General features: G+C 40.3%; 1 protein-coding gene across 2 annotated transcripts in view; it reads right to left on the minus strand.

Moving 5' to 3' along the window:
• The window catches only part of nagpa (N-acetylglucosamine-1-phosphodiester alpha-N-acetylglucosaminidase), a 47,789-nt gene that overhangs the window by 3,462 nt on the left and 21,904 nt on the right, over positions 1-22,423 (minus strand). For both annotated transcript variants that reach the window (XM_060823691.1, XM_060823689.1), the window contains exons 5-10: positions 19,388-19,516; positions 8,895-9,100; positions 6,712-6,759; positions 4,104-4,232; positions 2,457-2,588; positions 986-1,046 (exon numbers count right to left, since the gene is read on the minus strand). In XM_060823691.1, the coding sequence (XP_060679674.1) occupies positions 986-1,046; positions 2,457-2,588; positions 4,104-4,232; positions 6,712-6,759; positions 8,895-9,100; positions 19,388-19,516 (705 nt within the window). The remainder of the gene's footprint in view (positions 1-985; positions 1,047-2,456; positions 2,589-4,103; positions 4,233-6,711; positions 6,760-8,894; positions 9,101-19,387; positions 19,517-22,423) is intronic.

Below are 22,423 nucleotides of genomic sequence, written 5' to 3' on the forward strand. Positions count from 1 at the left end.
TTCAATTCCAAATTCATTCCATTTATATACGAAAGTGGACACAATAGGTGTTTAGGAGAATGGCTCCAAGAATGATGGGCTCATTTCAGATTTGCCCTTTTCAGGTTGGACATATTTTGTCCATTTCCACCAAATTAGCACAAAATAGTACTGATGAATCTTGCTTGGACTAGTGGCTGAGGATCAAAGTTTGTAACTAATAGACATAATAGTTTTAATTTCAGATTTCCAGCATCTGCATGATTTTGCTATTATACACTTAGCTTAACTGGCCCACTAATCTCAGTGGCCCCTCTGGTCCTGGCCCATTGATTTATCACAGATGCAAATTTTACCTATATCATGATTTGGAGATGCCGGTGTTGGATTGGGGTGTACAAAATTAAAAATCACACAACACCAGGTTATAGTCCAACGGGTCTAATTGGAAGCACTAGCTTTTGGAGCACCAGTCAGATGGTTGATGAAGGAGCGGTGCTCCGAAAGCTAGTGCTTCCAATTAAACCTGTGTTGTGAGATTTTTAACTTTACCTATATCAATTTAGTTAATCTAGTTAAATAGTGCATTAACTTTGCTGAAGCAAGATTGACCTGCTCAGGAATTAGATAAATGGAATATGGCTCTATAGTCAGAGGCTATGTAAATCATAGTGGATATTTCTTAGCAGTTTGGAGATTTAAATGTAGTGATCAGACTTTGATCAAAAACCTTGGTTGGCTAAATGTACAAACACCAATCCAATTATCATGATATATTTTATACTAAATGAACAACTTAAAATGGCATGTTTTTAAGATGATCAGATTATATTCCTGGAACCTTTTTTTGCCATTTGAAAATATTGTGGAATTATGAACAAAAATGAAAAAGTAATCAGCTTGCTCAAACGAGAGATGCATTTCAATCATACATTGGTTATTGTTACAGATTAACGTCAATTCAAATCTGCATATTATGAGTTACACAAAACAAAAATATACAAACTCTTTAACTTCATGCTGGTTCTTCCACACTTCAGACATCTGTGATCTGAGGCACTGACGCACTGTAGAACAAATAATATGTTTTGTTTTCAGGACAGTGCCTAGATTTAAGCTGATATTTAAAGATTCCAAATTATTTAAAAAACACAAACCTACAAAAAGCATAACAGTGATATATAATCGATCGATCAGGCATGACTGCCTTCCTATGTATTTACATTTACAGATTCTTTCCAAAATTTATTCCTACTGGCAGTTTGCTTTAGTGTCAACATGTTCTACTAGTAATTTTTATGCACAAATTTATGATGGAAACTAAGTAAACATATCACAACACATACATTTTTCTCAGTGGTAGCACTGTATTGGTCGAGTTTTGCATTGCTAGCTTCCCAACTTTTAGTGCAGAGAAGCTCAATCCCAAATGTCTTAATGGCTGTTTTTGTATAAATATTCTAACTTAAGTATTATAAAAACTTAAGGGTCAAATGTGTTATTTTAAAATCGTGAATAAATAAACACTGTGGTTCAATTATTGTATAAAGCACAAGCCCTTCCCTTAATTTTACAGTTAACATGGACTGCTTAAAGGGTTGTGGTAGGTTTGAAGCAGAATACAGAGATATGGAAGGGTGAGAACACAGAGGGGCTGAGTAATATTACTTAACGAGTGATCCTGATGACCAATAATCTGAAGACATGTTCAAATACTGAGGTATTTGGGAAGTCAAATTAAATTATATCTGGATACACAATGTGGCAGATTCCAGGACAGCGGTCGAGTAGGACACGTCAGTTGGAGCTTGACTGCTTCACCCATTTCCTTTTAGTTTTCTTCTTGTGCTTTTTCCCTTCTTCTCCCAGCCTCGGATGCCTGACATGACAGGACGGCCTTCCGGGCCAGCTGGAATTGTGGACCAGAGGTGATTCCTCAAGTGTGGTCCTACTATAGCTAAGCGCTTCAGACATAGTGCGAACGTTTGAACTTTCAGCTTTATTTCTTTATTTTCTACTTAAAACCAGGAAGCGTAACTTTCAATTTTATTTTGTTTGTTTTATGCTATACTATAATTACCGCAAAATTTAACTTTTAATTTTATTCTTTCTATCTACACTGCTCTTAAGATTCTTGTATCTAGGTACCCTGTGTCGCGACATTATTATATACTTTTCACTGTACTCCTGTGTTACTTCAGTATGTGACAAAATAAAATCAAATAATATTTAATAAATAATGGTAAAGATATGCTTGAAGGAGGTATGAGCTAGACAGGAGGGAAACTGGAAAAACCAATGATTTCCAGACTATGAGGGGTAAACGTTTGAGGAACTTCGGCCTATTGCTGTGGAAGGGAGAAATTGAGCACAATCCACGTGCTGACAGCCCCATCTTGATTTGAACAGAAATGGAAACAAATTCTTTGATAGAATATTGGGTGTTTTGAAGAAAATAGTAACATTACTTTGAATACCTCTGTATAAGGTGTTACTAAACTTGGAGTCCTGTGTAACGTTACAACTTCCAGTCACTGGATGGCAGGAGCAAATCTTTGGACAATGACAAGCCTGTTGACAGCTCAATCCATACCGGCCCATGGGACACACTGTTGAGAATGAAATAACATTTAGAATAATGTAAACATATGTGCACATAAAGACATCTCATTTCTTCCAACAATTTATGTCCAACAATGTCAGTAAAATGAAAAGAGAGGATCCAATAAATCACGGTACTACTGATAATAGAAGAAACTTTGTATTTAAGTTTGCAATCACTTTGTATCTAAAGCCTTTGTATCCAAATGCACAAAGTAATCAGAATAAGGTCTCTTGTGGAACAACAGTAGTAGCTTACCCTGGACAAGGGAGTACGGGTTCAAGCCCACCTGCTCCAGTGGTGTGTAATAGCATCTCTGAAAAAGGCTGATTAGAAACATAGTAACATTTTTTAAAAAAGGGAGGTGAACTGATGGGAAATCAAGGTTACAAGGCCTTTAAACTGAGGGAGGGGAAGCGGTTGCAGTCAGGTCATATTCTTGAAGTTTCCAGAACAAAGGGAAACACTCAGGAATCTAACTGCAGAAACGGCAGATAAGGGCTAACAATCAGACAATGGTGGTATGCGATCAACATGGGACTGAGGTTGTTGTACTTAAAATGTAAACAGTATAAACAACAAGTTAACTGAGCACAGAATGTAACTAGCAGTTACAATGGTGTGGGCATCAGTAAGACATGGCTGCATGGGATCAGAGTTGGAAACTAAATACTCAAGGATATGCATCCTATCAAAATAACAGACAAATGGGCAGAGAGAGCTGGGTTGCCTTGTTAGTAAGAAATTGCAAATAAAAATCAATAGGAAGTGATACAAGATCCGAAGGTGCAGAATCTGTGTGGATAGTGTTGGGAACTGCAAAGGAATAAAGACCCTGACAGGAATTATGAACAGGTATACTAGCATAGTCAGGATGTGGAACAGAATATAAATCAGAAAGTGCACATAAGAAAGGCACTATTAAAATAATCATAGGGGACTTCAATATGCATGTGCAGAGGGAAAAAATAATAATAAAAATCAGGATGGTAGCAGATTCTAAGAAAAGGAAATTGTGGAAAGTTCACAAGATTTTTTTGAGTAGCTTGTGGAAGAGCCCATTAGCTCTATTTCTGGATTAGGTGATGTGAAGTAATGTGTATTAGGGAGTTAAGACAAAGATAGTCTCAGGGTGCAGTGACAATAACATGATAGGATTCACTGAAATTGAATTTGTAGTGATTACAACAAGGTCAGCCAGGTGGGTCTCATTGAATGAATTTCCCGATGGGAGCTGTTAATCTGGTCCAATCAAGAAGCCCTGGCTAACTGATAAAAAACAGGATTATCACCTGGGCTGAGAATAAAATGAGCAAAAGCGGATCAGAAACTTCCTCTGTGCACTCCTGATGAGGGCAAGGGATCTCTGCACCCTTCCCCCGTCCTCCCAGTAAGTGTATAAATTTTAATTGTAATCGTGGTGGTTGCAGAGCTGGCAGTTCATTCCACAAACAAACCACTCTGTGGTAACTATAGATTCCCGTAGTTGCATGCAGTTTCATTTTCAATTCTATAAAATCACCTTGTTCACAGAAGTCTCCATAATAACCAGATGGACAGGTACAAGTACCATGTATAGAATCACAAATCCCACCATTTATGCAGTGACATTTTTGGCTACACCCATCGCCATAGAAACGATCAGGACATACTGTTGAGAAAAGAAATCAACAAATGTGCTAGAAGTTCAATCAATGGTATTACAGGGAAATGTAAGAGATTTAGTATAAACTATACAGATATTGACATCTTGATATAGATACCTTTTAGTACATGGAACAATTTAGAAAAAGTTTCAGTAATACATAAAAATGAAACAAATTTAAATTGAATTGTCTGGGAATGAAATGAAAACTAGTTCATCCAATTCAAAATATTGTACCGATGTTAATGTAATGTATGTTCTAGTTCACGGTGTTTCAAAACAAGATTTCCAACATTTAGGCCTCAAATACTAGGAACATAGCCTTCCAAAAAAAAATTCACATTCAGTCTCAGTTGTACTTGCATCTGCTTTCTGAATTTACTTTTTATTTAGTGGGTCTACAGGACTGGACAAGTTGTTTCAGAGTTTCAAAATGGCTTCTTGGTAGCTGGTAGGGATACTGTTTATTTGGAGATCTCTCTGTAGCTATCTATTGATATTTCCCATCCCAAATTCTCTTTGCAAAGGTTTACATTTTGCAGATCTTGTATTTGGGCCCAAACTTTCAAGATAACTATTAGTTTTAACAGGTCTGTCCAGTAGTTCAAACCCAGTCCCAATCTTACCTTGAGCGCTTTCGATAAAAGATCTGAATTTACATATTTTTTGGCAAGCTTGCTTCAAATTCCTGGACCTCAAGGCACAAAGGCCATGTTTTGGTGCTGAACTCCACTGGAATAAAGCATAACTCCACAGCTGTCTCTAATCTGCACTTTTTCTTTGCTATGGGCGGCACGGTGGCACAGTGGTTAACACTGCTACCTCACAGCGCCAGAGACCTGGGTTCAATTCCTGCCTCAGGCGAGTGACTGTGTCGAGTTTGCGCATTCTCCCCGTGTCTGCATGGGTTTCCTCTGGGTGTTCCGGTTTCCTCCGGGTGCTCCGGTTTCCTCCCACAGTCCAAAGATGTGCAGGTCAGATGAACTGGCCATGCTAAATTGCCCGTAGTGTTAGGTGAAGGGGTATGGGTGGGTTGCGCTTCAGCGGGTTGGTGTGGACTTGTTGGGCTGAAGGGCCTGTTTCCACACTGTAGGTAGTCTAATCTAATCTAATCTATCAATTGTGGAGAAAATCTGGATTTTCTTGACATCAAATAAAGTTCTGCTTTAGTCTACTTTGGCTACCCTAAGGTCCAACTTCTGTCTTTGACCTGCTGGTCATCAGTATATATTTAAATAAAGTTTTAGTTTATATCCCTTTCTCAACCACTGCTGAATTTGGAGACATTGATTTTCACTGTGTCTATGCCTAATGATTCTAATCATTTTCAACTTCAGTCTGTTCCCTACCAGAAAATCATCAGTCCTTGCTGTGTGCCCCCATGAAAATACTACCAAGAATGCATCTTATGCACTACCCTCAAACAGGTTCTTGATTCCACCATTTTTATCCATCTTAAAACTGAATTTCTTGACGTTATGCTATCTCCAGTCTACCAAAATTACCTTTATTACCAGACTTCTGACCAACTATGAACTTCTTCCAACTGTCTCTTGTTTCCTATATTCTATTTACACAAGAATGAGATGAATGCACTTTATATTTTGAGTCCACTATCATTTAAGAAATGGCTCCCTTTAAAAACTTATTTTCCTTTCATCTTCTTAGACATCTCTTTTCCATCATTATGCCTCCTTTTACTACTACCCTCTCAATTAATTTGCCCACAACTCCTTTACCCAGTCTTTCAATCTTTTCAAACTGTACAGCTTTCTGCCTTCCTAGACTTTATTCTCTCGTAGTTACTCATTCAGGTGTTCATTGTAAGCAGCAGTCAATTCTCAAAATCAGTTCTGAAGAAGGGTCACTGGATCAGAAGCATTAATTTTGATTTCTCTCTGCAGATGCTGCCAAATTTGAACTTTTCTAGCAATTTCTGTTTTTGTTTCTGATTTCCAGCATCCGCAGTCTTTCAGTTTTCACTCAAAAATTCTTGTAAAGCAAGCCTGCCAACTCTGTGAGCACGGTTAGGTCAGCTTGTCAGAATGCCTGTTCTCATTTGTTTCGATTCAAAGTATTCCATGATACTGCCTCAAATGGTGGAGACAGAGTTCCAAAATTGAAAAATACTCAAATTTTCTTCCACCTCTTTTCTGTCCTGAAAGGATGATTACTAATTTTAAAATAGAGTGCCCTAATTCTAGACACACCTACTAGAGTAAATGTCCTTTCCACATCCATTTGGTCAAGGCCACTTAGGATCTTAGAAACTTCAATTAAATCATTCAGTCTTATAAACTCTAGTACCCTAATATACAATTATTGCTGAACTGCAAATGTGTCGTATGATAACATGCATTTTAATGCAACTTCTGCAGATTCTAAGTTTTAAAATTAAAAAAAGGAACTTCGTAACAAATATTAATGAAAATAAAATTTAAGCATATCCAGAATATGGAACATGCAAAAATAAAAATATGCTCACCATCACTACAATTGGGTCCCATCCACCCAGCATCACAAAGGCACCCATCTATATGATAAACAGCAAAGCCATGTAAATAACTAGCTTTCAAAATTTAAGTACTTCAAACATATTTAATATGTTTTTATATGCCAATATAAATTACATCATGCAACATTTATAATAGAACTATATTCACCTTCAACCTGATGAACAGATTTAGAAAATACAATGATGATAAAAATGTAGATCATTGAAAATATACCAGATATTATGAAGTTCTGGAAGTGAACATCAGAAAAGAAAAATCACAACATAGCTGTGAAAAACAAAATTGTGTGCTATTTAAGTGGTGATCATTTACATTCCACAAGTAATCTAGTTGATCTATTGTCTAGAGTATTTGGCTAGTGAAAACAGCATTAAGACCTTAACTAAAAAGGCACAAAATGAAACAATTAGGTAAAAGAATTGTTTTAAGGTAGATCAATTCAGAAAACCTTGTAGGGGACATAAAGAAACAGTAACTATAAAAATAAATTTTGAAAAGAAAGAGGAAAATGCTAATCAGTGAGCAGTGCAACATCTCAAACATTTAACTTTTGTGAATCTTTAATTGTAACAAAGAAACTTTAAAAACCATAAGATGGAAAGAAGAAATCATCACAAATTAAAGAAACAATTACAAAGTAAGAGTTAAAAAAATTCTGTGGACAATAAAGACTGCAGAGGGAGATCTTGTTATTTTGCACGTGAAAAAAAGAAATTGTGAGACAAATTGTATGATTTATGTTTCACTATCATTTATCTTGGAATTTTGAATTTTTTTATAAGTGACAATTTGTTTACAGAATGTTTATGAAAACAAATTAGAAGGTTTTGCATTAGGTCAAGATTAATGTTTTCTGTTGATTAGGGGCAACACCTATAGCTTGGAAAGAAAGCTTTTGTTTTAGTTTACACAATTTGCAAATGTCCTGGCTGAAGACGAATGTGCAGAGCTATTTGAGAGCTAAAGAGGTGGTTACTTCAGTGTAAGGAGTTTAATTTAAAAGTTCCAGACCTGAAGTGTTTGGTTAAAATACTGAAGGAGTTAATTCAAGCTGAAAAAGTCCAAGCTCAGCTGTATGAAAGCTCCAGGGACAGGATCAGATTCACAAGGCAAAAAAATTCAAACGACAATTAAATTATATCCAATAAAGATGATAAAGGAGGGAGTTCTTTTTGGTGTGTCCCCTCTAATGGGATTCTGTTGCAATTAATGGAATTATGTTTTTGTGCTTCAAAATCTTTAAGTTTGTGTTATAGGCAAACAGTTTGGTTTATTCTATTTCTAATTTCTTTTGAATAATAAATTTGCTGAAATGTCAAGCCGAAATATGAAGCACTGCATGCTCATGTTTCAGTGAGAAACCACCAACAAAAACAAAGTTCAGTCTGGGGTCTGACTTGTCTAGTAATAAAAGAATATTCTGTTATAATTTGAACTGATTAATCAAATCAAAGAAACAGATTGGGTGAAGAGATCAGGTGAGAACTAAAATGATAAATTATCACAATGACTTTCAATACACAGAATCATCGTTCTTAGTACTGTCGGTCACGTAGTCCATTATGGAGCAATTCATTCACCCTACCAACTCTACTCCTGGATCCTGACAAGTTAATTCGCTCAAGTGTTCATCTAATTATCCTTTGAAATCATGGGTCATCTTTGTTTCCATCACTCTTGTAAGTCAAGTGTTCCAGGTGATTACCAGTTGAGCCACAAAAATATTTTTTCTCTCATCCCCATTGTACCTCCTGTTCCAAATCTGTGTCTCATAGTTCTACTGTAATCAGCTAACGGGAAGATTTTTAAAAAAAAACCTTATTGAAACCCACTGGCTAAGCTGTTGAACTGAGGCCCCACTTGCCCTCTCATGCATGCAAAAGATTCTATTGCACCATTCTAACAAATAGGGAACTTATCCCTTGTGTCCTAAACAAAACTAACCTCAATCTTAAAACCAATCTAGTCATCAACAGATGCAGCTTGAGAAGCAATTTGTAACTCAGTTTCTGTGACTACGGCAACTATACTTCAGTAGTACTTCATTAGCTATAAAGTATATGGGAAGTCTCATGGTCATGAAAAGCAATTTATATTTGCAAGTGTTTATTTTTATCAATTTAAATCAACAAAAATAAAAATCAACACATACGCTCAGAACAGATTCCACGTTGTGAACAATTTGAAGGCCCACAGTTAAGGAGGTTACAAGCTGGGCCAGACCAAAAGCCTCTACAGTAACAATCTCCGAGTAAACAATCTCCATGGCTACTGCAGTCTGGAGGTGCACATTCAGGTTCATGAACACACATCACCGTGGAAACAGCCCGAGGGCAGCGCCACATTGGATCAGATGAACTGTTGAAGAAAATAATTGATTTGGAAGATGATCGTAATTAATTGACAGAAACAAGACATTAACATTCACTGGAACTTAATTTAGGTGTGCACAAATTGATTAAACTATAAAATTCAGAGTTTATAATTTAGAAAAAAACTTAAGATTATTTTTTATCGCACGCTTGCACTTACCAATTCCTACAGAGTAACTTGGCCTCCAGAGTTTTCTGTGGTCGAGAATTCCACAGGTTCACACCACCCTGTTATAATGGTGCCTCCTTTGGAACCAGAAGTTATATAGCAGGTAGGCAAATGGTGAATCTGAACAGGAATGCTTTATTGATGATGCACTGAAATTGTGCCACTTGCTTTGGTACATCTGATTTGCACAATATTTATGACTAAAGTGGAGTCACAGGTAGATAGGATAGTGAAGGCGGCATTTGGTATACCTTCCTTTATTGGTCAGAGCATTTCTGGAAGGAAGTTGTGAAACTTGAAAAGGGTTCAGAGAAGATTTACAAGGATGTTGCCAAAATTGCCAGGGTTTGAACTATAGAGAGGCTGAATAGGCTGGGGCTATTGTCCCTGGACCGTCGTAGGCTAAGGGATGACCTTATCGAGGTTTTTAAAATCATGTGGGGCGTGGATAGGGTAAATATACGAGGTCTTTTCCTTGGGGTGGGGGAGTCCAGAACAAGAGGGCATAGATTTAAGGTGAGAGGGGAATGATTTAAAAGTGGCCATCAGGGGCAACTTTTTCATGCAGAGGGTGGAACGTGCATAGAACGAGCTGCCAGAGGAAGTGGTGGAGATTGTTACAATTACAACATTTAAAAGGCATCTGGATAGGTATGTGAATTGTAAGGGTTTAGAGGGATATGGGCCAAGTGCTGGCAAATGGGACTAGATTAATTTAGGATAAATGGTCAGCATGGATGAGTTGGACTGAAGAGTCTGTTTCCTGCACTACCTTGCTGTGATTCCAAAAATCAAATATCCTTTTTTTATTGAAGATTATATGAGGTATTATTCTCTACTGCATTCCATCACCACAAACCAACCTCTCACAAAACATAATTTGTAATTTTTTAGTTTCCTCATCAGATGGCCTGGATGAGCTGACCCGTTAAACAATATTGTGGATAATTTCACCTACACATTGTCATCTCATCAGGCACCATGACGGGTATTTCTTCTACATAGCACCATGACTATTGACATATTTTATGTACTTTGGGCTACATTTCCATTCATCTTCACAGATCAACCCTGTAGATCCTGTTTACATAACAAGGGATCCTGGAGGCCTGAGTGACAGTGATCAGGATGCTACTCTACATGTAATTAAATGCACACCTTTTTAAAATAGATTATCTTTAGTGTTAGCTTCTACAGTCAACATTGTTGCTTTGCCTTATGGCAGACAATAAAGTGGTGATCAGGCATTAGATTCTTTACTACTCTATGTAAACAGCCTCACGACTGAGACAATAGTTGACTTTTGCGTAGCTTACAGAAAATGATAATTGGGAGTGTTTGCTTGCCATCAGTCTTGTTCCCAACTTAGGCCTCGTAGATCTGAAAAATTGTCTCAAATTTTAGACCATGCCATTTAGTTAAAAGGAAGCAGGAGAAATCTGGCAAGGCATAGAAATATGGTGGACCAATCACATGTAGATACTAGTTGTAGACTTTCTACCTATTGACAGGGGATCCCAACCTTAAAACCGATACCCTCTTTCTTCACCCTGATATACAGAGGCTGATGTATTGCATCATCAGCACTTGTCAACAAAGAAGATGGCAGTAACAAAACCAAACTGCCAGAAAAGCTCTGCAGGTCTGGCAGCATCTCAGAGTCATAGAGATGTATAGCATGGAAACAGACCCTTCAGTCCAACCCGACCAGATATCCCAACCCAATCTAGTCCCACCTGCCAGCACCTGACCCGTATCCCTCCAAACCCTTCCTATTCATGTACCCATCCAAATGCCTTTAAAATGTTGCAATTGTACCAGCCTCCACCACTTCCTCTGGCAGCTCATTCCATACACATACCACCCTCTGCCCTTACGTTTCTTTTATATCTTTCCACTCTCAGCCTAAACCTATGCTCTCTAGTTCTGGACTCCCTCACCTCAGGGAAAAGACTTTGTCTATTAATCCTATCCATGCCCCTCATGATTTTGTAAACCTGTAAGGTCACCCCTAAGCCTCTGACGCTCCAGGGAAAACAGCCCTAACCCATTCAACCTCTCCCTGTAGCTCAAATCCTCCAACCTTTGTAACAGCCTTGTAAATCTTTTCTGAATCCTTTCAAGTTTCACAACATCTTTCCAATAAGAAGGAGATCAGAATTGCACGCAATATGCCAAGTGTCCTTATAGCCGTAACATGACCTCCCATCTCCTGTAGTCAATACTCTGACCAATAAAGGAAAGCATACCAAATGCTGCCTTCACTATGCTATCTACCTGCGACTCCACCTTCAAGGAGCTATGAAACCTGCTTTCCAAGGTGTCTTTTATCAGCAACAATCCCTAGAACCTGACCATTAAGTATCCACTCCACCTCCACCCTCCCCCCCCCACCCCCCCGACCTATCACCTTCATCCCCTCCCCCACTCACCTATTGTACTCTATGCTACTTTCTCCCCACCCCACCCTCCTCTCACTTATCTCTCCACCCTTCATGCTCTCTGCCTGTATTCCTGATGAAGGGCTTTTGCCTGAAACGTCGATTTTACTGCTCCTTGGATGCTGCCTGAACTGCTGTGCTCTTCCAGAACCACTAATCCAGAATCTGGTTTCTAGCATCTGCAGTCATTGTTTTTACCCATTAAGTATACCGGTCCTGCTAACATTTGCTTTCCTAAAATGCAGCACCTCACATTTATTTAAATTAAACTCCATTTGCCACTTCTCAGCCCACTGGCCCATCTGATCAAGATCCCGTTTGCAATCTGAGACAACCTTCTTCGCTATCCACTACACCTCCAATTTTGGTGCCATATGCAAACTTACTAACTATACCTCTTATGCTCACATCCAAATCATTTATATAAATGACAAAAACTAGTGGACCCAGCACCGATCCTTGTGGCACTCCACTGGTGACAGGCCTCCAGTTTGAAAACCAACCCTCCACCACCAACCTCTGTCTTCTACCTTTAAGCCAGTTCTATATCCAAATGGCTAGTTCTCCCTGTATTCCATGAGATCTAACCTTGCTAACCAGTCTCCCATGGGGAATCTTGATGTACGCCTTACTGAAATCCATATAGATCACATCTACTGCTCTGCCCTCATAAATCCTCTGTTACTTTTTCAAAAAACTCAATCAAGTTTGAGAGACACGATTTCCCACACACAAAGCCATTTTGACTATCCCTAATCAGTCCTTACCTTTCCAAATACATGTATATCCTGTCCGTCAGGATTCCCTCCAACAACTTGCCCATCATCGACATCAGGCACACCAGTCTACAGTTCCCTGGCTTGTCCTTATCATCTTTCTTAAACAGTGGCACCAGGTTAGCCAACCTCCCATCTTCCGGCACCTCACCTGTGACCATTGATGATACAAATATCTCAGCAAGAAGCCCAGCAATCACTTCCCTAGCTTCCTAGACTTCTAGGGTACACCTGATCAGGTCATGGGGATTTATCCACCCGTTTCAAGACATCCAGCACTTTCTCCTCTGTAATATGACATTTTTCAAGATGTCACCATCTATTTCCCCACATTCTATATCTTTCATATCTTTTTCCACAGTAAATGCTGGTGCAAAATACTTGTTTCGTATCTCTCCACATCTCCTGCAGCTCCACACAAAGGTCACCTTGCTGATCTTTGAGAGGTCTTATTCTCTCCCTAATTACCCTTTTGTCCTTAATATATTTTAAAAAAACCCTTTGGATTCTCCTTAACTCTATTTCCCAAAGCTATCTCATGCCCCCTTTTTGCTCTCCTGATTTCCCTCTTAAATATACTCCTACTGCCCTTATACTCTTCCAAGGATTTCTCAATCTATCCTGTCTATACCTGACATATGCTTCCTTCTTTTTCCTAACCAAACTTTCAATTTCTTCAGTCATCCAGCATTCCCTATACCTACCAGCCTTTCCTTTCACCCTAACAGGAATACACTTTCTCTGGATTCTTGTTATCTTATTTCTGAAGGCTTCCCATTTTCCGGCCGTCCCTTTACCTGTGAACATCCGCCCCCAGCTTTTGAAAGTTCTTGCCTAATACCATCAAAATTGGCCTTCCTCCAATTTAGAACTTTAACTTTTAGATCTGGTCTATCATTTCCATCACTATTTTAAAACTAATAGAATAATGGTCGCTGGACCAAAGTGCTCCCCCACTGACATCTCAGTCACCTGCTCTGCCTTATTTCCTAAGTGTAGGTCAAGTTTTGCATGTTCTCTAGTAGGTACACCTGTGGAGAAAATTCAGAGTTAACGTTTCAGGTTGAGCCACCCTTCGTCAGAACCGTGTTCACCCGGAAACATTAACTGTAATTTCTCTCCACAAATGTTGCAGACCTGCTAAGCATTTCCAGCAATTTGTTTTTGTTGCTATTTTCACTGTCGACAGGTGCTGATGATATAATGTATCAGCCTCTGCTTTTGTTGTTTTTGTTTCTGATTTCCAGCATCCACAGTTCTTTCAGTTTTTTTTAAAAAAAGGTACATTGGTCAAAAGCCTTAAGTTTTTAAACTCTGGTTCAAGTACGGAAGGCTATAAAATTCTGGTACCAAAAATGTTGTTCCTTGAGTTTTCACTAGAACAGTGTAGGAAGATCAGGGTGGGAAGGGAATAAAGTAATTAACACTACAGATCCTCACTGCATCATCTATTTTTAAGATCAGTACAATGGGCATGGAACATTCACTGGTGGTTACTCATTTCAGTGCTCCCAGGCTTACCAGCCATTCCATGTCCATCTCCACTTTGGGCCAGATGACAGATGGTGTGATGTGCCTTCAGACTTCTACAAGATGCCTCTGGCTTCAGGTGTAATTTAGTTTCAACTCGTTTAGTTCCCCCCAGGGTACCTCTGAAGACATCTTTGTACTTGTCCAGGATCACTTGAAAATTCGCATTTGAGTCTGCCAGCCTATTAGCCACCCCCAGTTTAACCAAGAGTGTCCAAATAATGCCTTTTACTCTTTGGTAACAATCCTGCACTTTGGTCCCTTAATGGTACTTTCACCAGCGGCACCACTTGTTCCATGTGTGTCCGAAGTATAATCTTGGCAGGCTTCAAATGGTAGTACCTTCAACTTCTCTCTATAGACAGATTCAGAAATCAGGGACGCTGCTGTGTCCATACAAACTTCCATTTTTACTAATGTACATCCCCCCAAGTCTAATGGCTCGAGTTCCCTCAGTGAATGCTCCCAACGTAGTATGCTGCCTTACTGGCTACACTAGCATACTGTTCTTCCCTGGCGTCACCCATAGCCCAGGTCCCCTTGTGATTTCTCAGTGATGACTTTGGTAGATCCTGGTACATACTCTCTTTAGCCATTGGTAAGAAACTCCCATGACTGCCACTTTTGGCCCACTCCTCAGCGAGTACCTTCTTTCCTGGCGTTGACTACTTCCATCAACATTATCTCCTGATCCTGTGTCATTTTTGAAGGTAGGGAGACATCTCCTTGGAGAGAAAGAAGGCTTTTGCACTAAGTTCATGAACTGAATCTCATCTTTATGCTAGTGCTTCCTTGGAAACCAAGAATTATAAACAAATGACGAATCTGAAAAGAAACACTTTATCGCCGATGGTCACACCTCTATAACCAGTTCGAGACTGGACCCAAACTCTGTCCCCACAGGGTCACCTGACCAGCTCTCTTAAAAGGGCAGCACCCCCCGACTACATACATAACACTTCCAAATGAAGAAATTTCTCATTTCAGTTCAAAATGGCATAGTCTACATTCTGAGCTGACCACCTCATTATACTGGATTGTCAGCCAGTGAAAACATCATTATTGCATCCAGACTGTCCAGCCCTATCAAAATGTCATAACTTTCAGAGTCAGAATCAGAATCAGAATCAGACAGCATGGAAACAGACTCTTTTTGGTCCAACTAGTCCATGCCAACCTTGTTCCCAAACTGAACTTGTCCCAGTTGCCAGATTTTGCTCCATTTCTTTCCAAATCTTTTCTATTAATGTACTTATCCAAAGTTAGTTGAGAACTCACTTGGAGTTGGCTTGTGAATTCTGCCCGCCGTGGATATGGAAATTAATTAGCATTCAGTTTCTAAGAAAATGAGAGAAATAAGTGGGGGTATGAATTGAAATGGAGAGAGAGGGGAGTGAAGGACTGCATCAGGTTCAACTGCTTTCATCACAATTGGGACAAAGGCTCGGAACTGAGGGCTGCCTTCTAACCAGGCTGCTTCAGCACTCTTTTCCCTATTAGCTTAAGATCTGCTTTTGGGGTTGTCACCCCTCTCATTTTAAACAGCAGGTAGATTTTGGGAAATTTCCCAACTCAAACTACCTGCCTTAATAGTGAAAAGCTGACCCAGAGAAATTAGGAAGATGGAAGTTTGTTTACAGGAAACAGCATTTGATCAAGTTTTAAGCTCTAGGCACTGTCAAGGAAGCTTTGGGAAATAGCAGGCTTATAATTGGTCTTTAGACTTCTTACAGTGTGGAAACAGGCCCTTCGGCCCAACAGGTCTACACTGACCCTGTGATGAGTAACCCATCCCAGACCCATTTCCCTCTGACTAATGCACCTAACACTATGGGCAATTTAGCATGGCCAATTCACCTGACCTGCACATCTTTGGACCGTGGGAGGAAATTGGAGCATCCGTAGAAAACCCGCACAGACACGGAGAATATGCAAACTCCACACAGACAGTCACCCAAGGCTGGAATCGAACCTGGCTTCCTGGCGCTGTGAGGCAGCAGTGCTAATCACTGAGCCACCGTGCTGCCCCACATGATCTTATTGGACACCATGTGATGAAGCTTACTGCAGCCAGAAGTCTAAAGCATTGCTTGATGGAGGCTACTTTTCTACATATTTTCTGATCTTCACAATCAAAAGTTCAATAAACAGGACTAAAATTGCAGACAACTAGCTTGTGGACACAACTGCTAGCAACTTAAATTGAGTCATTGAACACATTCAAGTACAGTGCCTAATACTCAACGAAGAGCATTTAAACTTAGTAACCTGCTACTTTTGGACTCATGAAATAGGATGATGATTTCAAGGCAGGGATGAGGCAATGGAAGAGAAGGCTAGATGGTGTGAAGTTAATTTCTGTTGAAGAAGGCAAGAAAGTAAATTATTGGGAGCCAAACGTGAGCGAACAAGGGTGGTAATGGATGTGGCAAAACAAAAAGAGGGAAGTAAAAATAAATAATTGAAGAGTAGATTAGATTAGATTCCCTAGTGTGGAAACAGGCCCTTCAGCCCAACAAGTCAACATCGACCCTCCGAAGAGTAACCCACCCAGACCCATTTCCCTCTCACTAATGCATCTTACACGATGGCCAATTTAGCATGGCCAATTCATCTGAACTGCACAACTATGGACTGTAGAAGTACACCGAAGCACCTGGAGGAAATCCATGCAGACACGGGGAGAATGTGGAAACTCCACACAGACAATCACCAGAGGTTGGAATCGATCCTGGGTCCATGGTGCTGTGAGCTAAAAATGTGTTGCTGGAAAAGCGCAGCAGATCAGGCAGCATCCAAGGAGTAAACGTTTCGGGCATGAGCCCTTCTTCAGTAATAAATAAAGTGTGTCCAGCAGGCTAAGATAAAAGGTAGGGAGGAGGGACTTGGGGGAGGGGCATTGGAAATGCAATAGGTGGAAGGTGGTCAAGGTGAGGGTGATAGGCCAGAGTGGGGGGTGGGGGCGGAGAGGTCAGGAAGAAGATTGAAGGTTAAGAAGGCGGTGCTGAGTTCGAGGGATTTGACTCAGACATGGTGGGGGGAGGGGAAATGAGGAAACTGGAGAAATCTGGGTTCATCCCTTGTGGTTGGAGGGTTCCTAGGCGGCAGATGAGGCGCTCTTCCTCTAGCCGTCGTGTTGCTATGGTCTGGCGATGGAGGAGTCCAAGGACCTGCACATCCTTGGTGGAGTGGGAGGGGGAGTTGAGCCACGGGATGGTTGGGTTGGTTGGTCCGGGTGTCCCAGAGGTGTTCCCTGAAACGTTCCGCAAGTAGGCGGCCTGTCTCCCCAACATAGGGGAGGCCACATTAGGTGCAGCGGCTACAGTAAGTGATGTCTGTGGAGGTGCAGGTGAATTTGTGGCAGATATGGAAGGATCTCTTGGGGCCTTGGAGGTCAGTAAGGGGGGAGGTGTGGGCGCAAGTTTTGCATTTCTTGCGGTTGCAGGGGAAGGTGCCGGGAGTGGAGGTTGGGTTGGTGGGGGGTGTGGACCTGATGAGGGAGCGGTCATTTCAGAATGCTGATAGGGGAGGGGAGGGAAATATATTTCTGGTGGTGGGGTCCGTTTGGAGGTGGCAGAAATGACGACGGATGATATGATGTATGTGGAGGTTGGTGGGGTGGTAGGTGAGGACCTGTGGGGTTCTGTCCTGGTCCTCACCTACCACCCCACCAACCTCCACATACATCGTATCATCCGTTGTCATTTCTGCCACCTCCAAATGGACCCCACCACCAGAGATATATTTCCCTCCCCTCCCCTATCAGCGTTCCGAAATGACCATTCTCTCCGTGACTCCCTCGTCAGGTCCACATCCCCCACCAACCCAACCTCCACTCCCGGCACCTTCCCCTGCAACCGCAAGAAATGCAAAACTTGCGCCCATGCATCCACCCTTACTTACCTCCAAGGTCCCAAGGGATCCTTCCATATCCGCCACAAATTCACCTGCACCTCCACACACATCATTTACTGCATCCGCTGCATGCGATGTGGCCACCTCTATATTGGGGAGACAGGCTGCCTACTTGTGGAACGTTTCAGGGAACACCTCTAGGACACCCGGACCAACCAACCCAATCACTCCGTGGCTCAACACTTCAACTCCCCCTCCCACTCCACTAAGGATGTGCAGGTCCTTGGACTCCTCCATCACCAGACCATAGCAACACGACGGCTAGAGGAAGAGCGCCTCATCTTCCGCCTAGGAACCCTCCAACCACAAGGGATGAACCTAGATTTCTCCAGTTTCCTCATTTCTTCTCCCCCTACCTTGTCTCAGTCAAATCCTTCGAACTCAGCACCGCCTTCCTAACCTGCAATCTTCCTCCTGACCTCTCCGCCCCTGCCACCACCCCACTCCGGCCTATCACCCCTACCTTGACCTCCTTCCACCTATCGCATTTCCAATGCCCCTCCCCCAAGTCCCTCCTCCCTACCTTTTATCTTAGCCTGCTGACACACTTTCCTCATTCCTGAAGAAGGGCTCATGCCCGAAACATCGACTCTGCTGCTCCTTGGATGCTGCCTGACCTGCTGCGCTTTTCCAGCAACACATTTTCAGCTCTGATCTCCAGCATCTGCAGTCCTCACTTTCTCCATGGTGCTGTGAGGCAGCAATGCTAACCACTGAGCCACCGTGCCACCCTAATTGAGTAAATTGAGTGAAGTATCAAAGATATTAACAATTAAATAAAGAAGCCAGAGAAGGTATATTCTAAAGAGAGAATGGCTGAATGAGATGGCAGGTTTGTCTACATAAGTCACAATTACTTATGATTTATGAAGAACATTGAAACATCTAGACAAGATACATGCACATTCTCAATTTATGGTGTAAATTTTACTTCGGCTACTTTTTCTTCCCATGCTGGGCATTTGGAAATTAAATTCCTGATAAGAAAGCTGCTCTCTTGGTTCCTGTTTTAATGGCACATTTCCAATATCCACTTTTTCATGGGAGTCAAACCACTGAGTGAATTCTAACAGACTTAAAAAAGATACAGTACCAGAAAATAATTATTATTGATCAGTCAGTATCATCAATTACTTCAGGTCTTCCCAAATATAGGCATAAGTTGAAGAAAAATAATTATTTCACTGATCACAGTGTAAGCATTTTCAGTAACTTTGGTCCATTGACAGATAAAATTATTTAAAAATTTACATGATCAACATAATCCAAATAAAACAAAGCAAATAAAAATAAACTGCTACAGAAACACAGCAAGTCTGACAGCATCTGTGGACAGAAACCATAATCAAAATCCCAGGTCCAGTGACACTATCCAAATCATATTCTCCACAAACAAGTTCAACATTAGTTATATTACTTTACATGCTTAGCAATTTACATACCAGTGATCTGATGGATAATTTGCAAGTGATCCATTGAGTACCAAAGTAGCTGACCCTCCTCCATCCAAATTAATGGCATTAATAACTCCATGGTCCTTTAAAAACCTTGCAACCTCCCACAAACTCAGTCTGTAATGAAATTTTACTTCTATTAATTCAAACCTTTTTTTAAAATTGTACTACCAAATTTAATACAAATCATTATGTACAGGACTATCAATGAGGCTGGATCAACTTAAAATTCAAAATAGCAAAGGCCTGGGACTACATCAGCATCACCCTTTTTCATGATGGAATCCAAGCATATTTAATTAAGCTTGCCAAATAGAACGACTGCCTTCATACATGCTATACACTGTTGCTAAACATTTATCATCAGATTTTAGTCAGATTTCAAGGTTTGTGTTAAAAAAATTGATAAGGAATTGATCCTGTTTATTAGAAATCATGTATTTGACTAAATAATTTCACATTCTGTATTTTACATCTCACTGAGGTAAAGTGCTAGAAATCAAGCTCCATCCACTATTTCAGGAGTCATCAATAAAGTTCAAGATTTTTTAAAGAAGTGTACAGAACCCCTCCTAGTTTACCTAACTTCCAGACCCAGGTTGACAAAAAGCATTGGCCACGATTCTTACTTAAAAAAGCTATTTATTACAAATTGACTGTAGCTACAGGCAAGCAATTAAAAACTATCAGTATTTAACTCTACGAGATAAAATTTTTGAACCATTATAAATTCGCCTTTACACATTCAAACAAACAGGAAGAAATGGGTACTATGGCAGACGGAAAGACTGGCAACGCAACTCAATGGTTCCTTTTGCAGGATTTGCTGAGACAATTCTTGTGCTAATCAGAATACTCCTTCTCAATCTTATTTCTCTGAATATTTAACTTATTTGAAGTGGTTCACATTTATAATAAGTCTCTAACTCATTTCTTAAAAGTTACAGCTTACAGAAACTGTTGCAAGAAAAATAAAGTGGTTTTGTTCAAGTTTTAAGTTTTCTTTTACGACAGGTAACTGAGACAATGTCTGACCTAGTAGAGGTCTGATGGCTCCTCCTGCTCTTGTTCGCTGCCCCTCAGCTGTCCATTTAGCTGGGACCAAGCATACGGTTGTTGTTGGCAGGCAGAAGACCTTTGTCAACTATAACTGGTCATTAGCTCACAGACCAATCAGCTACTTGCTGCCACTAGATTCTCCATTTGCACACATCACTTGGTTCCAGTTCATCTGCAAATCATCTGCTTGAACCAGCAGCTAGCAAATTGTACTTCTATCAAGTGTCAAGTATTTTGCTTTCCAAAAATCTTTTTCAATTCCTCAATAATTCTTGGTTTTTAAACAGTTCTTACCCATTTCAGTCCACTGTTTCAAAAAAGACAAAATTAAGAAGTCTTTACAACGATTAATGTATTTTTTGGAAAAGCTGTAAGTTATATTTCTAAAAGGCAGCGAGGAATTAAGGGAACAGTGGCTTGGAAAAGCAGAATTTAATTCCTCTGGATCAAGGTGTTTACACAGTGTGCCACAAACTTCAGTCACCTCGCCCTCATTTTTTATTTACATGCTTAAACATTCAAAGTGGCATTTTTGACCAAAGTAGCAGTTTTATTTAATGCTTCGTTCCCCAAATTCATCTGTGCAAGCTTCAAATAGAAGCAATAAAGCTGCAGTGAACAAGAATGCGGAAGATGAATAGCAGCTGAAGTCAGGAAAGTATGTGTGAAGTACCAGCCACCAAAGAAATGGTAAAAAGTATCAACCACTGCTTGGTTACATTAAAATCAGATTGCTAATCAATGATTACTTTTGTTTTTATTTTGGTTGTCAATTAGAAATACTGTGTTTATTGAGATTCTTTCAATTTACTAAAGTTTAATTTATTTAATTTGTGAGAAATATAAATTTAGCTTAAGACTTGCGGGCATCTCTTGCATGTATCATATATACTTAAAGCCTTAAAGATTTATAACTGTAAAGTTAAACAGGTGAATGAATACTTCTGTTCTAAAGGGCAAAATGGAACCATTTAACCATGGCAAAGTCATGTTTATACCACAAAACAGTTTTATAGGGTTTCAAAGTAGAATATTGTTGAACATAGTGCATAATAATTACTGGATGAGATAGGATTAAATATACACAAGAATGACCTATTAGACAGCGGTGTGACAAGGTTATAGAGTCATAGGGATGTACAGCTTGGAAACAGACCCTTCGGTCCAACCCGTCCATGCCGACCAGATATCCAACCGTCCATGCTGACCAGATATCCTAACCCAATCTAGTCCCACCTGCCAGTACCCGGCCCATATCCCTCCAAACCCTTCCTATTCATATAACAATCCAAATGCCGCTTAAATGTTGTGATTGTACCAGCCACCATTTCCTCTGGCAGCTCGTTCCATACACGTACCACCCTCTGCATAAAAAGGTTGCCCTTAGGTCTCTTTTATATCTTTCCCCTCTCACTCTAAACCTATGCCCTCTAGTTCTGGACTTCCTGACCCCATGGAAAAGACTTTGTCTATTTATCCTATCCTTGCCCCTCATAATTTTGTAAACCTCTATAAGGTCACCCCTCAACCTCCGATGCTCCAGGAAAACAGCCCCAGCCTATTCAACTTCTCCCTATAGCTCAAAACCTCCAACCCTGGCAACATCCTTGCAAATCTTTTCTGAACCCTTTCAAGTTTTACAACATCTTTCCGATAGGAAGACCAGAATTGCACGCAATATTCCAAAAGCGGCCTAACCAGTGTCCTGTACAGCCGCAACATGACCTCCCAACTCCTGTACTCAATACTCTGAACAATAAAGGAAAGCATACCAAACACCTTCTTCATTATCCTATCTACCTGCGACTCCACTTTCGAGGAGCTATGAACCTGCACTCCAAAGTCTCTCTGTTCAGCAAAACTCCCTAAGACCTCACCATTAAGCGTATAAGTCCTGCTAAGATTTGCTTTCCCAATGCAGCACCTCACATTTATCGGAGTTAAACTTCATCTGCATGGATCAGA

Source organism: Hemiscyllium ocellatum, chromosome 4, assembly GCF_020745735.1.
Source record: "Hemiscyllium ocellatum isolate sHemOce1 chromosome 4, sHemOce1.pat.X.cur, whole genome shotgun sequence".
NCBI lineage: Eukaryota > Metazoa > Chordata > Chondrichthyes > Orectolobiformes > Hemiscylliidae > Hemiscyllium > Hemiscyllium ocellatum.